General features: G+C 45.2%; 1 protein-coding gene across 1 annotated transcript in view; it reads left to right on the plus strand.

Annotated features, from left to right (window-relative positions):
- Positions 1-14,953, plus strand: part of Plcd4 (phospholipase C delta 4) — a 25,586-nt gene that overhangs the window by 10,220 nt on the left and 413 nt on the right. Inside the window, exons 7-16 of the mRNA XM_029538476.1 lie at positions 2,925-3,126; positions 4,212-4,356; positions 5,404-5,556; positions 9,935-10,156; positions 11,459-11,554; positions 11,672-11,840; positions 12,260-12,376; positions 13,027-13,199; positions 13,921-14,056; positions 14,570-14,905. Of these exons, the coding sequence (XP_029394336.1) occupies positions 2,925-3,126; positions 4,212-4,356; positions 5,404-5,556; positions 9,935-10,156; positions 11,459-11,554; positions 11,672-11,840; positions 12,260-12,376; positions 13,027-13,199; positions 13,921-14,056; positions 14,570-14,904 (1,748 nt within the window). The 3' untranslated portion in view covers position 14,905. The remainder of the gene's footprint in view (positions 1-2,924; positions 3,127-4,211; positions 4,357-5,403; positions 5,557-9,934; positions 10,157-11,458; positions 11,555-11,671; positions 11,841-12,259; positions 12,377-13,026; positions 13,200-13,920; positions 14,057-14,569; positions 14,906-14,953) is intronic.

Here is a 14,953-nt window from a genome sequence, read left to right on the forward strand (position 1 = left end):
GAGGGAGGGAGGGAGGGAGGAAGGAAGGAGGGAAGGAAGGAAGGAAGGAAGGAAGGAAGGAAGGAAGGAAGGAAGGAAGGAAGGAAGGATGGATTCAGCACTCAGGAGGCAGAGGCAGGCAGATCTCTGAGTTGGAGGCCAGCCTGGTCTACAGAGTGAGTTCCAGGACAGTCATGGCTACACAGAGAAACCCATCCCCAAACAAAACAAAAATCCCCCAAACAAGTGTGTGCAACCATGCTAGCCAGAAAATAAGACTGAAGAAGTCAGAAGAAAAAAATTGGATCCTCTGTTCCCAGAGCAGGATCAGTGACATCAATTGCACCTGTTATGAGTTGGAGGTGTTCTCTGATGTCTGCATGTTGTAAACCGAATTCCAATGCATCATGTTGAAAAGTGGGGCCTTCAACTGAGACTTCCTACCCAAACTGCTGCCATTCTCTATGGTTAGTCAAACCTAGGTCAAGGGAACTGGTCCTAAGCATCAGGTCCACATACCTTCCAACCAAGCCTCTTTGCAACAAAATTAGTGAGACCTCACAGTCCAGTTGTGCTAGGCGTGGCCCCTGACACCAGACTGCTTGGGTCAAATTCCAGTTCCTTCACTTAAGCTGTCTACTGTCCTATCTACCTTGCTGTAGCAGCTCTATTGCAGTACTAACCTCACTGTGTGAGGAAGCTGCGGTACATAATGTCCGTGCAAGGAGTGAGTGCCTAGTAGCTGCTCATCATTGCTGTCACTCTGTGAAGTCTATGCTTAGAACAGGGAGGCCATGGAAGGAGTCAAAGGACCATTTCCTTAGCAAGAGTATAGCCTGAGAAGATAGTGACAAATGCATGCCCCCAAACACCTCATCATAAGTCAGGTCTTGTAGCTGTGCAGCCTGAGGAAGAAGGCAGAGGCACTTTGATCAGGATACAAAAACTTCTGTGGTGTCGAAGTGTGAACTCTAAGAACTATGTACCTTTAAATGGATTAAAATCAAGTGCTCATAGATACATGCTTCTAGGGGCTGCTGTGTCTAACAATGCAGAATAGAGCATTCTCATGGTCATAAACAGTTATATTGGATTACACTGGACTAGAGGATTTTGTCTGTTAGTTTTTTAAGATAGGACTTCATTGGGGAGGGAACATCTTAGAGACAGCGGGGAGGAGGAATGGGATGAGGAACTGTGGGAGTGTAGATCAGGGTAGAGATGATGACTGGACTGTAAAAATAAACAAACAAACAAACAAACAAATAAATAAGTAGCACATTTTAAAAAAGCAATAAAAACTCACTAAGTCCATAAAAAAAAAAAAGGTAGGACCTCATGATATAGCCAGGGCTACCTTTGAACCCAGTCAAAATCCTATGGCCTCTGCTTACAAGTGGTGGAATTATAGGTGTGCACTACCAAGTCCTGCAAAAACTTTTTTATTGATAGAAACTTTATTTATAAAAGGAAATCACTCAGAATAATTGGCAAGATGACTCAGTGGTCAGGGTGCTCGTTGTCAAGCCTAATGACCCAAGCTTGAGCCTGTGGACCCACATGGTGGAAGGAGAAAGGCGGTTCTTGCAAATTGTCCTCTGACCTTCAGACATGTGCCATAGCAATGCACCCCCTTCACACACATCATACACACATCGTACACATACACAAAGTGAAAAATGGATGGAGAGCGGGGCAGTGGTGGCACACACCTTTAATCCCACTTGAGAGACAGAGGCAGGCAGATTTCTGAGTTCGAGGCCTGCCTGGTCTACAAAGTGAGTTCCAGGACAGCCAGGGCTACACAGAGAAACCCTGTCTCGAAAAACCAAAAAAAAAGAAAAAAAGAAAAAGAAAAAAAAAAAGAAAAAAAAAAGGAAAAAAATAGATGGAGTGAGAAAGAGAGAGACAGAGAGCGAACATGCAAGTGAGCTCAAGAAAGCATTGTGGGCACTCGGGAGGCAAAGGCAGGCAGATTTCTGAGTTCGAGGCCAGCCTGGTCTACAAAGTGAGCTCCAGGACAGCCAGGGCTATACAGAGAAACCCTGTCTCGAAAACAAAACAAAAGAAAAGAAAAAAGAAAGCATTGTGGCAGCCGGGCGTGGTGGCGCACACCTTTAATCCCAGCACTTGGGAGGCAGAGGCAGGAGGATTTCTGAGCTCGAGGCCAGCCTGGTCTACAAAGTGAGTTCCAGGACAGCCAGGGCTACACAGAGAAACCCTGTCTCGAAAAACCAAAAANAAAAAAAAAAAGAAAGCCTTGTGGCACATACCTTCAATTCTAGCACAAAAAAGAGGCAGACAGATCTCTGTGTGGCTGGTGTTCTGTTTCCAAGATGGGGTCACACTATGTGTCTCTGGCTGTCCTGGAACTCACTAGGAACTCACTATGTAGACCAGGCTAGCCTAGATCCTCCTTCCTGTTTTCCAAGGGCTGAGATTGAAAGTACTTACCACCCCATTTAGATCTCTATGTTTTTGAGGCAAGTCTAGTGTACATAGAAAGTTCTACACCAGCTAGAGCTACCTAGTGAGTTCCTGTCTTAAAGAGAGAGATGGGGTGGGGCCAGACAGCTGAGAAAAGCCTGAGTCCTAGAATTGTCTTAATGGTTCCCTTTAACAGCCTGTGAGAAGGAACTTTTTTTTTAATTAACTAATTATTTTTATTTACATCCCAAATGCTGCTTTCCCACCAAGTCCCCCCTCGAAGAGCTCCCCACCACCTCATCCCCTTTGTCCTTTGCAGAGAATGAGCCACCAATCAAAGAAGGAACGTTTTAAATGGCAGATACAATAAGTGGCACATTTGGGATCTGCTGACTGGGAATAGGCATCTAAGGGGCAGGACCCCAAGGGATGGGGGCTGGTGAACAGGCTTGTGGGTGTGTCGGACCTCTCACTTAGATAGAGCTTCTCACTCTCGTGGTTACCATTCCACACCCTAGGCAGATTGCTGCATGTGCTGAGCAAGGATGGCTTCCTCAAGTACCTCTGCTCAAAGGATGGAAACATCTTCAACAGTGACTGCCTCCCTATCTACCAGGATATGACTCAGCCTCTGAGCCACTACTACATTAACTCCTCTCACAACACCTACTTACTGGGGGACCAGCTTTGCGGCCAGAGCAGCGTTGAAGGATACATACGGTACGTGGTGGTATGAGGGGGAACCTGCTCATGAGATGGACGGTGTGGGAAGCTAAGGGGTAGATAGCAAAGGTTGGGATAGAGAGAGAGCTTACGGCCTTAGGGTCCCCGGATACCTGTGACACTTGGCATCCTAGGCATTAGCAGAATGGTAGGTAATGATATCCTAGGGATAAATGGAATCCTTCCCTTTGTCACAAGCTAGGAAAGTCTGAGAATTCAGGAGCCCTGATACTTGTTTTAAGAGAGTACATGGGACGCTTTAAAGGAGCATTCTCAGCCTTCCTTATGCCTCGATCCTCTCATCCAGCTCCTCCTGCTGTGGTTGCTCCCAACTGTAAAATTATTTTTGTTGCTACTTCATAGCTGTAATTTCGCTACTGTTATGAATCATAATGTAAATATTTTGGAGATAGTTTGCCAAAGGGGTCACAATCCCAGGTTGAGAACCATTGCTTTAAAGGAAAGGCGGTGGAGAATAAAGTGAAATCCACTCTGGAGTCAATCCACTTTAGTCAAATTCTTGCTCTCTTAGGGTGTTCTGTGGGCTAATTAACTTCTGAATGATTCTCTGAGAAATATGATAATTATGGTGCCCATTCTGTCAGGGTCGTTGTGAAGACTAAAGGGCACAAGCTATCAGTCAGTGACTAGTAAGTGGCGGTTGCCATTGTTGTGATTAATCATGATGAGACCGAGTAGTCAGGCAGTATGTGGCACTGGCAACTGAGCAACTGGGTAGCTTGAAGGGCACACATTGTAAGGCGTGTGTGTATGGTGTCCTGGGTTCAGTCCTATTGGAGAGAAAGAGGCCCATGCCTGCAGAATCCACAATAGTGAAAATACTGTGAGGTAGTGTGTAATGGCTTGCTGGGGGGGATTATGAACTGGGACTACGTAGAGATAGATGTGAGCTGCAGCCATGGCCCAGTGGACTGAGATGTCTCTGGGGAAATAGCACTTGAAGTGGTCTGGATAGGCAAGTGCTAGTGAGTGGTGTTCTTTCAGAGAAGGGAGAGGTGGCTCTTTAGGTAGAAGATCACACCTTGACCTCTTCTGCCTCTGGGGGTCTGGGGTTCTTGCAGGGCTTTGAAACGGGGGTGCCGCTGTGTGGAGGTGGACACATGGGATGGACCTGATGGAGAGCCCATTGTTTATCACGGGCATACCCTGACCTCTCGCATCCTATTCAAAGATGTGCTGGCAACACTCGCGCAATACGCCTTCCAGGTAGTAGCCCCAGGTTGGGAATAACACTACAAAAGACAAGAAGGTCTGAGGGAAATGGAACTGGTGAGGATTGAAAGGGCAGACAGACAGTTAGTGCAAGCAGTTTGATATAGACAAAAGGTTTTTCATTTATTTTATTTTATTATATATTTTTAAACTCTTAGCCAGTTATGGTAGTATAGGCTTTTTAAAAAAAATTTATTTAGCTGGGCGTGGTGGCGCACGCCTTTAATCCCAGCACTCGGGAGGCAGAGGCAGGCGGATTTCTGAGTTCGAGGCCAGCCTGGTCTACAAAGTGAGTTCCAGGACAGCCAGGGCTATCCAAAAACCAAAAAAGAAAAAAAAAAAAAAAAGACAGGGCTTCTCTGTGTAGCCCTGGCTGTCCTGGAACTCACTCTGTAGACCAGGCTGGCCTCGAACTCAGAAATCTGCCTGCCTCTGCCTCCCAAGTGCTGGGATTAAAGGTGTGCACCACCACTGCCCAATTGATAAAAGAAGTTTGTTTTAACTCTAAAGAATCAGACAAATATTAAAGGATTACTATGATTAAGTATTGTATTTGTTACTGATGATTAGTATCCATACAGTATTCATACTAGCAACAGCCAATAGTTTGCAGTGGCTGCTTCTAAAACTGTCTTTTTTACATATGCAGGGAAGGGTGGGGAGGGGGACAGAGACGCGGGTGAATGGTGCTCAGGGACAACAGGAATCGAGAGATGAGAAGCACACTGTGAACTCATAACTAGAGGAATAATCTGACATCCACACTGAGACTGGAGACTGAAAAGGCCTCAGAAGGACTTGGATCAGATTTGGTATAGGTATAAGACTTAGGGTCTCAGCAGTGCTCCTTAGATGGGACTATGTCTCAAGGAATGGACCTAAGATCCAAGTTCTCACAGAACCCTATGATGGGGTTGGGGGAGTGTAGCAATCAGTATATTGATTGGAGCTTACAAGTGGGGGGCCTAGGAATCCAGGATTTGGAGAAGGAGATTATAGGAGTTGATAGTCCTGAATGTCTCCTCTCCTCCCCTCTGCCAGTCATCAGACTACCCTCTCATCTTGTCTCTGGATAACCACTGCACCTGGGAACAGCAGAGGACCATGGCTCAACATCTGACCAAGATCCTGGGAGAGCAGCTGCTGATCAACACCCTAGAGGGATTGCTGATTGACAGCATGCCCTCACCAGAGGTAGGGATGCTGCAGCCCAGGCAGGTTCTACTATGTCTTTCACAACCTCACCGTGCCTCCCTCTTCTACATTCCTGTCTCCTTCTATCTTCAGAATGGTCATCTTGCTTTTTATTTTTTTTAAGATTTATTTATTTTATGTATGTGAGTATACTGTCACTGTCTTCAGACACACTAGAAGAGGACATCAGATCCCATTACAGATGGTTGTGAGCCACCATGTGGTTGCTGGGAATTGAATTCAGGACCTCTGGAAGGGCAGATGGTGCTCTTAACTGCTGAGCCATCTCTCCAGCCCCATCTTGCTTTTTTTTTTTTTTTTTTAAAAGATTTATTTTTATTTATTATATGTAAGTATACTGTAGCTGTCTTCAGACTCTCCAGAAGAGGGAGTCAGAGCCACCATGTGGTTGCTGGGGTTTGAACTCTGCACCTTTGGAAGAGCAGTTGGGTGCTCTTACCTGCTGAGCCATCTCACCAGCCCCATCTTGCTTTTTAATATGCCTGTTGGTGAGGATTTTGTTTTCTTTTTGTTTGTTCGTTTGTGGAGACAAGATCTCATGTAGCCAAGGCTGGCTTTGAACTCCTGACCTTCCTCTCTTTACTTCCCGAGTACTAAGATTATAGGCATGCACTAGTTTCTGTGGTGCTGGAGATTAAGCCCAGGCCTTTAGTACTCTAGGAAAACATTCTACTAAGCTATGACCCTAGCCCTTAATATTTCTTGGTAGTTTATAATTCATAACACTTTACAAGCAATATAGAAAAAGGGAAAATTTTCCCATTATTATCCCAGCCACTTTCTTTTTTAAAAAATTATTTATTTATTTTATGTATATGAGTACACTGTCACTGTCTTCAGACACACCAGAAGAGTGCATCCTATTACAGATGGTTGTGAGCCACCATGTGGTTGCTGGGAATTGAACTCAGGACCTCTGGAAGAGCAGTCCGTGCTCTTAACCACTGAGCCATCTCTCCAGCCCCTCTAGCCACTTTCATAACAGTATATATCAATAGATTTTAAAGAGTATCACATTTATTTATTTATTTATTTATTTATTTTGAGGTGGCAGTGGTGCATGTGCCATGGCAAAACACAAGTGTGGAAATCAACAGGAGTCAACAGGAGTTGGTTCTCTTCATCTACCATGTGGTCCTGGAGATCAGACTCTGGTCACCAGGCTTTTAGCAAGTGCCTCTACTCCCTGAGCCATCTCACTGGCCCAGTGGATTTAGTTTCAGTCATCACTAAATTTCACTGATGCTGAGCTGTGCCGCTGGGCTACACTCTGAGCTGTTGCCAGTACCTCCCTTCCTTCCACTTTCTCCTCCTCCTCCTGATTCTTCTCCTCCTCTTTGAGACAGGCTCTCGTGAAGCTTAGGCTGGCCTTAGATTTGTTACACGTAGCCAAGAATGACCTCTGTTCCTCCTGCCTCTACCTCCCAAGTACTAATATTACAGGCATGTGCCACAACACCCAAACTCAGAGCTTTGGACATGCCAGGGAAGCACTTAGCAAAGTGAGCCAGATTGCCAGTACCACCAGATTTCTTTAACATATATATATTTTTTTCTAATATGAATTTATATATATATATATATATATTCATATTAGAAAAATCATGAATGGGATATGAATGTGATTACTGTTCATATATATATATTAATTTACTACTACTACTACTATTATTATTATTATTGTTTGTTTGTTTGTTTGTTTGTTTTTCGAGACAGGGTTTCTCTGTGTAGCCTGGGCTGTCCTGAAACTCACTTTGTAGACAAGGCTGGCCTTGAACTCAGAAATCCGTCTGCCTCTGCCTCTCAAGTGCTGGGATTAAAGATGTGCACCACCACCACCCAGCTCATTTTTTTTTTTTTTTTTGAGACAGGGTTTCTCTGTGTAGCTCTGGATGTCCTTGAACTCATTCTGTAGACCAGACTGGCCTCAAACTCAGGAATCTGCCTGCCTCCCAAGTGCTGGGATTAAAGGCATACACCACCCCTGCCCAGCATACTGTTCATATTTTTACATTCCATATCATAAGTATATTTTCATGAATATCTTCCCCCCCACACCCCTTTTTTGAGACACGGATTCTCCACACAGTCCTTGCTGTCCTGAAACTCACTCTGTAGATCAGGCTAGCCTCAAACTTAGAGATCTGCCTGTTTTGCCTCCCAAGTGGTGAGCCCACACTGCCCAACTTTTTTTGTTGTTTTTAAAACAGGGTCTCAGGTAGTCCAACCTCTCATGCTCCTTTCTCCACCTCTCAAGTGCTGGGATGACTACTGTGGACCACCATGGCAAATTTAGGCAATGCTTGAACCCAGGCCCTTGTGCATATTAGGCAAGCACGCTATCCACTGGACTACAACCCCAGCCCCATATCTTTTCCTTTCCATAGCTCTTTAGTGTGCTGTTTTATGCTGGCGCCATGCAGGACTGTCATTTATTCAGTTACACATTTATCAGACTCTTAGGTTGTTAATCATTTTCATCCTGTTTGTGTGCTTTGTCTATTTAGTCTTTGGATTTCCAGGTTAAAGTGTTTGCATTTTAGGTATGACATTGGTGGTGGCATTGTGGCATGTATAGGTGCTGGCCAAAGAGTTTACATTTTAGCCAAATGTAGTGATTCCAGCATTCAGGAGTTTGGATCAGGAGGATTAGGAGTTCAAGGCCCGTCTCTAGTACATTGTGAGCTAAAAGCCAGCATACACACAGATTGCATTTTGACAATTTTGATTATTATTGCTGAACTACTCTCTGGAAAAAAATACTAAATTATACTGCAACCAACAGAAGAGAAGTAAGTGCAAGCAACTTCCCAGTTTCATAACGGAAAATATTGAAAAGAAGGGCTTTTGTTACTCTGGGATTTTTGAGTGCTGGGATTACAGCACGTACTAGCATGCTTGCCACTGTTTAGCATTTAGTCCTACCTGCCTAGGCCTTCGGAGTGCTGGAACTACAGGTTTGAGCGACCAACTCTCAATTCATGTCTTCTCTAAAGACTCTTCTAAGATTATTCAAAAAACAGTACCTTTCATGTTAAGTACCTTTCCCAGGTTACATAGCTGCTAAGTTGAAACTGCACTGTTCAAAAAAAACAAACCAAAAAACAAAAAACAAAACAAGAGCTGTCTGACTCCATCCCTGGGCCCTATAGAGGTGGACAGTGGCATTAAGTGCTTGGAGAGAATTGGGGGAGTGTTTTTGGAGGTTGTGTGGGAACTAGGGAGGCTTGCTAGTTAGGCATTTGCTGTCTTTGACCCATTCAGGAGAGCAATGGGTATGTGTGGCCACCAGGTGGCGCTGCAGAACACCTTTGCCCTCCCACTGGTCTGAAGGGCCAGGGCTCAAGTCTGACTCCTTGTGGACCCCTTGCTCCATGCTCAGCCCTGCATAGCTCAGGCTCCCAGTGGGCCCTCCGGTTTTTGGCATGGCATCTAACACGTAGAAGACCGGAAATCTTGATACCAGTCTATTCCAGGTTCAGAATGGAAACCCAAAATAGAGTCCCCCGCACCCCAGCTTACTCTGTCTTCCTGTCCTGTGCATTCCTGAGTTCCTTGGAGATACCGTTTAAGGAAATTGTCAAGGATACAAGCATTGAGTGCAGCTGGCTGGGTCTGCATGGAAATAGTAATTACCTAATAAAGATTTAAAAGTTTTCATCCGCCGGGCGTGGTGGCATATGCCTTTAATCCTAGCACTCCGGAGGCAGAGGCAGGGGAATTTCTGAGTTCAAGGCCAGCCTGGTCTACAAAGTGAGTTCCAGGACAGCCAGGGCTATACAGAGAAACCCTGTCTCGAAAAACCAAAAAAAAAAAAAAAAAAAAAAAAAAAGTTTTCATCCAGTGGGGGGCGGGAGGGGAGAGAGACAGTATCTTTCTTCATACTCCTATGTCCTTTAAATATGTAAATCTTTAAGGGGATTTTCAGTGTGTAAAATGAGTGAGGGCCTATTGATCCTTTTTTCTTTTTTTAAAAAATTAATTTATTTAATATATATAAGTACACTGTAGCTGTCCTCAGACACACCAGAAGAGGGCATCCGATTCCATTACAGATGGTTGTGAGCCACCATGTGGTTGCTGGGAATTGAACTCAGGACCTCTGGAAGAGCAGTCCGTGCTCTTAACCATTGAGCCATCTCTCCAGCCCCATGATCCTTTTTTCATATGGATAGAAACATCATATATTTGTTTGAAAATAAGTGACTCTCTACTAGATGTCTTAAGGAATCAACCCCACTCTGGGAAACTTCTGACAACCCCCGTTCTTCTTCCGTTTCTGAGATGGTGAGAGCTCCGTTATTTTCAGGAAGAACTTGAGCAGACAAGTAGACATGTCTCTATTTTTGTCCTCTAGCAGCTTCGGGGGAAGATCTTGGTGAAAGGAAAAAAATTAAGAACAATTGAGGTTGACAAGGAGGAGGAAGAAGAAGAAGAAGAAGAAGAAGAAGAAGAAGAAGAAGAGCTGGAGAAAGATGAGGGGACAGATCTGGACCCAGCCTCCCCCGAGCTGGACACTCAACCTCAGCCTGAGTCCCAGGGGCAGGCCTCTGGGAACAAGAAGGAGAGGAGGAAGAAGGTGAGTCAGGTCTAGGAAGGTTTCGTTTTCTTTTGTAATGGCGTTTGGTGATCATGCATTACAGGCGGAGGGCCTGTTTCTGAAGAGTCTAGAGCCAGCCAGGGTGGACAGCCAAGGAAGAAAAAATAAATGCTCTTTCCTCTCAAAGAGGCCTCTACTGAATCACTATGCATTATACCATCTGTAGCAATATTGTGCATTATCTATTGCTGTCTACACCTGTATTGTAGTGGCTTCCTAACTTCATGGATCACGAAATCTTAGACAAAAGCTTCTTATTCAAAATGAATACATTTAGAACCTCCCTAGTTGAAACCCCTGCTTGGTTCTCTCCTGGGTCCAAGTGGCATGGGGTGTTTCAGGTAGGGTAAATAGATTCTGATGGGCAAGGAGGAAAGTTCAAGAAAGAAGACAAGGGTGCAGGGAGGGATGAAGGAGTTAAGTGACTCTGGACACAACTTTGTTCTTCACAAACTCCTTAAAGGCAAATCTGAATGCCACTTGTCTGTCTCTGTCTGTCTCTCTGTCTCTCTCTCTGTCTCTCTCTCTCTCTCTCTCTGTGTGTGTAGCTATTTTATTGCTTGAATAGAAGTTACTGGGCCACTGATTGCTGTGCCTTCAGTCTCATCTATAATGGATTAGTTAGAGAAAATGTTTTGGAAAGGATACTTGTGAGGAGGAGCAATCCAAATGGGGGGAGGCCAAGTGAGAAAAGGTACTGTTAGCGGGACCTCCACGGTCCAGGTGTGAAGTCTGCATTTCTCTCTTGTGCACTTGCATGGCTTCCTCAGCTGACTTATGACTTATCCTGTTCTGAGGCTGTGGTGTTTAAGTCTGTTGTCATGTTTAGGGATGACGATGGGAATTCAGGAGATAAATCCAAAGCTCTGGAGTCCTCAGATCCTTGCAGGTGTGGATTTTGTGACCATCATACTTTGACATATGTGACTGGATTCATGCGCTTTGTCTTTTGAGGCAGTCTCGATATGTATCTTTGGGTGACCTGAACCTCCTTATCAAGACCATGCTAGGTTCAAACATAGAGATCTGCCTGTCTCTGACTCTTGAGTGCTGGGATTAAAGGCATGCACCACCATGCAAGGATCATGTATACATGTTGACCGAAGATGATTATTGTTTATTTGTTTTTTAAGAGAGGTAGGGAGACTGATGCCTCTTTGTTTAAAAATAATAAAGACTCTTTACCCCAGATGTAGTATAGAAATTACCTTCCAAACTCAGAATTGAAACTGATCTGAGCAGTATATGCAAGACTGCCTTTATTCCCATCCTCACCCCCAGGTTATGACGTGTCCGATGTCTTGTCTGCTTATTTGTGGTCATGTTATGGCCCAGGCTCCTAGTTCCATTCCTGAGTCCATTCTCTTGTCAAAGAAGGTGAGGCAGGGGGGAGACTGCAGTGGGGAGGCAGAGGGCAGAGGCTCAGGTTGAATGGCCACTAGCTTCTTCTCTCTCTCCAGACCATGTTAAAATCAATACCATCTTCCTGTCCAGTTTCTTCTCTCGAGTTCCACAACCATCTTGTGCCCAGACCTATCTGCCCTGGTTGTCTACTTGAGGACTGTCCCCTTCTGCAGCTTCACTCATTCCAAAGAAAACTACCACATCTATGACATTTCATCCTTTTCTGAGTCCAAGGCCAAGAACCTCATCAAGGAGGCAGGTCAGGAGAAAAGTGGGATGGGTAACAGGCAGGAAGGTAAGTCCCTGAAACAGAGCAAGGCAGCAATAGAGAGACTGAGTTCAGAAATTTAGAGCAGGTTGACCTTCTGATCCTCTTGTTTCTACCTTCCAAGTTCTGGTGCCACCATTTCCAGTTTGGGCAGTGCAAACCCAGGGCTTTATGCCTGCTAGGCAAGCACTTGACTAAGTTATGTCATCAGCCCACAAAGGAAAAGGTTTATGAAGCGTGGGCACAAGGCTCTAGGGAGAAGAACATCTGGGGGAGGTGGTCACCTTTCTGGAGCCAGCCTCAGATCTCAAGGGTAGTGAAGTAAGTGGAAAGGGTCCTTGGGACCAGGGAAGTGGGAGAAACCACCTTAGAGACAGAACTTCCATCTCCTTCTCTACACCCTTTTACAGGCAACGAGTTTGTACAGCACAATGCCAGACAGTTATGCCGCGTGTATCCCAGTGGTCTGAGGACAGATTCATCCAACTTTAACCCCCAGGAACACTGGAATGTAGGCTGCCAGATGGGTGAGGAGGCAGCAGGGGCAGGGAGGAAGGGAGTGGAGAATCAGCTGATGGGAGGTAATTCCCTACAAAAAAATGGCTGTGGAGGTTAGGGAAATTTTTTGAAGTACTAGGGGGAAAAAGGTGAGAAGTGTGGTCCTATCTATTGGAGAGTTTCCAGCGGGCACTGATTTGAGGACCATGCTCCATTGTATAGCCAAAGCTGGTTTCAAACTGTCCATCCTCAGTGTTCCAAGTGTGCTGCCTAACTACAATAAGCATCTTTATACCTACTACACTCTAAATCTCCTGAAAAGGGGGCTAGAAGGCCAAGGAGGATGTGTGTATGCATGTAATACACACACGCACACAAACACACACACACACACGTAGGTGTATGTGTGTGAGACACAGAAAAAAAATAGTGTGTATATATATGAAATCGAGAGTAGGAGGGGGAGGGGAAGGGAAGGAGAGAGGGAGAAGGGAGGGAGAAGTGGGGGGAGGAGAAATAGGATATATAGCCCTGGCTGGGGCTTGATGTGTAGACTAGGATAGTGTTGACCTTGTGGGAGTCCTCCTGCCTCTGCCTCCTGAGTGCTGGGTTTACAAGTATGTACCGTCATATTCAGCTCCCAAGGTGACTTTCTTTTTTCTTCCCCTGGGATTCTCAGTGGCTATGAATATGCAGACTGCAGGAAGTGCAATGGACATCTGTGATGGGCTCTTCCGCCAGAATGGTGGCTCTGGCTATGTGCTGAAGCCAGAATTCCTGAGAGATACCCAGAGTTCATTCAATCCCGAGAGGCCCATTAGTCTTTATAAGGCCCAGATCCTTGTAGTCCAGGTATGACAGAAACTGTTGAGAAGAACCTGGAATAGCTGGAGTAGAAGTGTGTATGGGTATAACAGTGGGTGGGGTGGCTCAACACGACAGTTTAATTGGTTGAGAATTCTCTACTAGGAATGGTAGCATACACCCTTAATCCCAGGCCAGCACTATATAGTGAGGCTGTCTCAAATAAATCAAGAGGGAAGATACCCTGACTCAGTTGCAGACTTTGAAGCCAACTGATGAGTTTCAAATCACTTTCTAGTTGTGCAACATTGGACAAGCTCCTTAACTTGTAACCTCAGTAAAATCATCACTGTGATAGGGGTAATTCTCTATAACCTGCCTAAAAGGGTTGTGAGCCGTTGAAAAGTATTTACAATTTTATATGACCCAGCACAGGGGAAGGCCAGGGCCAAGTAGTGGGAGTGGGTGGGTAGGGGAGCAGGGGCGGGGGGTATAGGGAACTTTCGGGATAGCATTTGAAATGTAAATAAATAATAATAAATAAATAAAAAGAAGTATTTACAATTCCTGGTGCAGAGTAAGAATTGTAATTAGTGTGCCTACTTTCAAGCCTTTAAAATTCTAGGTTGGAAACTAGAATACACTATCTATGCAAGATTTTGCAAACTATGAAGCTCTAGTGCAAGTCCTGTCTTCTTAGAAGTGTGAGGGCTGGGTGACAAAAGGCTGCGCTAAGCAGAGACTCAGGAAGTTCGTGTCCCGGTTACAGGTGATCAGTGGGCAACAACTCCCCAAAGTGGACAAAACCAAAGAGACAACCGTTGTGGATCCGCTGGTGAAAGTAGAACTCTATGGTGTTCCCCAAGACACAAAGGAGCATGAGACCAGCCGTGTGGAGAACAATGGTGAGCTTGGGCATGGGGAAGGATCAGTCCAGACTGCTGATTGCTTTCTGTTTTGTCCTCCATTTGGTCATTTGGTCTAGTCCATGGGACTCTGCACCCTCATGGGAGACAAAGTGAAATCATCCAGGGAATCCTGGCTCTCCCTTACAAATTGGCAAAAGTTCTTATGCTTTTTATTTTTAAAGATTTTTTTTTAATGTGTATGTGTAAGCACCACCTGCATGTGCCCACAGTGGCCAAACGAGGGCATCAGATTCCTTGGACTGCGTTATAGGCAGCTATGATCCATCAGGCATGGGTTCTGGGAACCGAACTCAAGCCCTCTTGAAAAGGAGCAAGTGCTTTTAACTTCTGGGCAATTTCTTTAGCCCCTGCTTCTGTTATATTGCACCTGTGTCTTCTCTTATAAAATACTGATTGGCATCTAAATTAAACGAGAATGCAGGGTAATCACTTCAGTATGGGTCTAATGAAGATGGTCAGTCTGTTCTTTTATTCCTATCTCCATTTCAGGTATTAATCCATACTGGGGGGAGACATTCTATTTCCGGCTCCAGGTACCCGAACTTGCTATGTTGCGTTTTGTGGTAAAGGATTATAGCAGGAAATCCCGAAATAGCTTTATTGGCCAATACACCCTGCCTTGGACTTGCATGAAACAAGGTGAGACAAAGCTTGAACTCTTGGCCAATATCCCAACTGTGGCCCCCTTCCTGATTCGACTCTTCTGCCCATTTCCAGGTTACCGACATGTACCCTTGCTCTCCAGAGACGGCACTAGCCTCCGTCCAGCTTCCATCTTTGTGTACACCTGCATGCAGGAAGACCTGGGTATGGATGAGCCCTGAGGTGGGTGTGCCACAGCAAGAGTGGATAGATACACTGGCTTTAGATGTC

This window comes from Mus pahari, chromosome 5 (genome assembly GCF_900095145.1).
Source record: "Mus pahari chromosome 5, PAHARI_EIJ_v1.1, whole genome shotgun sequence".
NCBI classification, from domain to species: domain Eukaryota; kingdom Metazoa; phylum Chordata; class Mammalia; order Rodentia; family Muridae; genus Mus; species Mus pahari.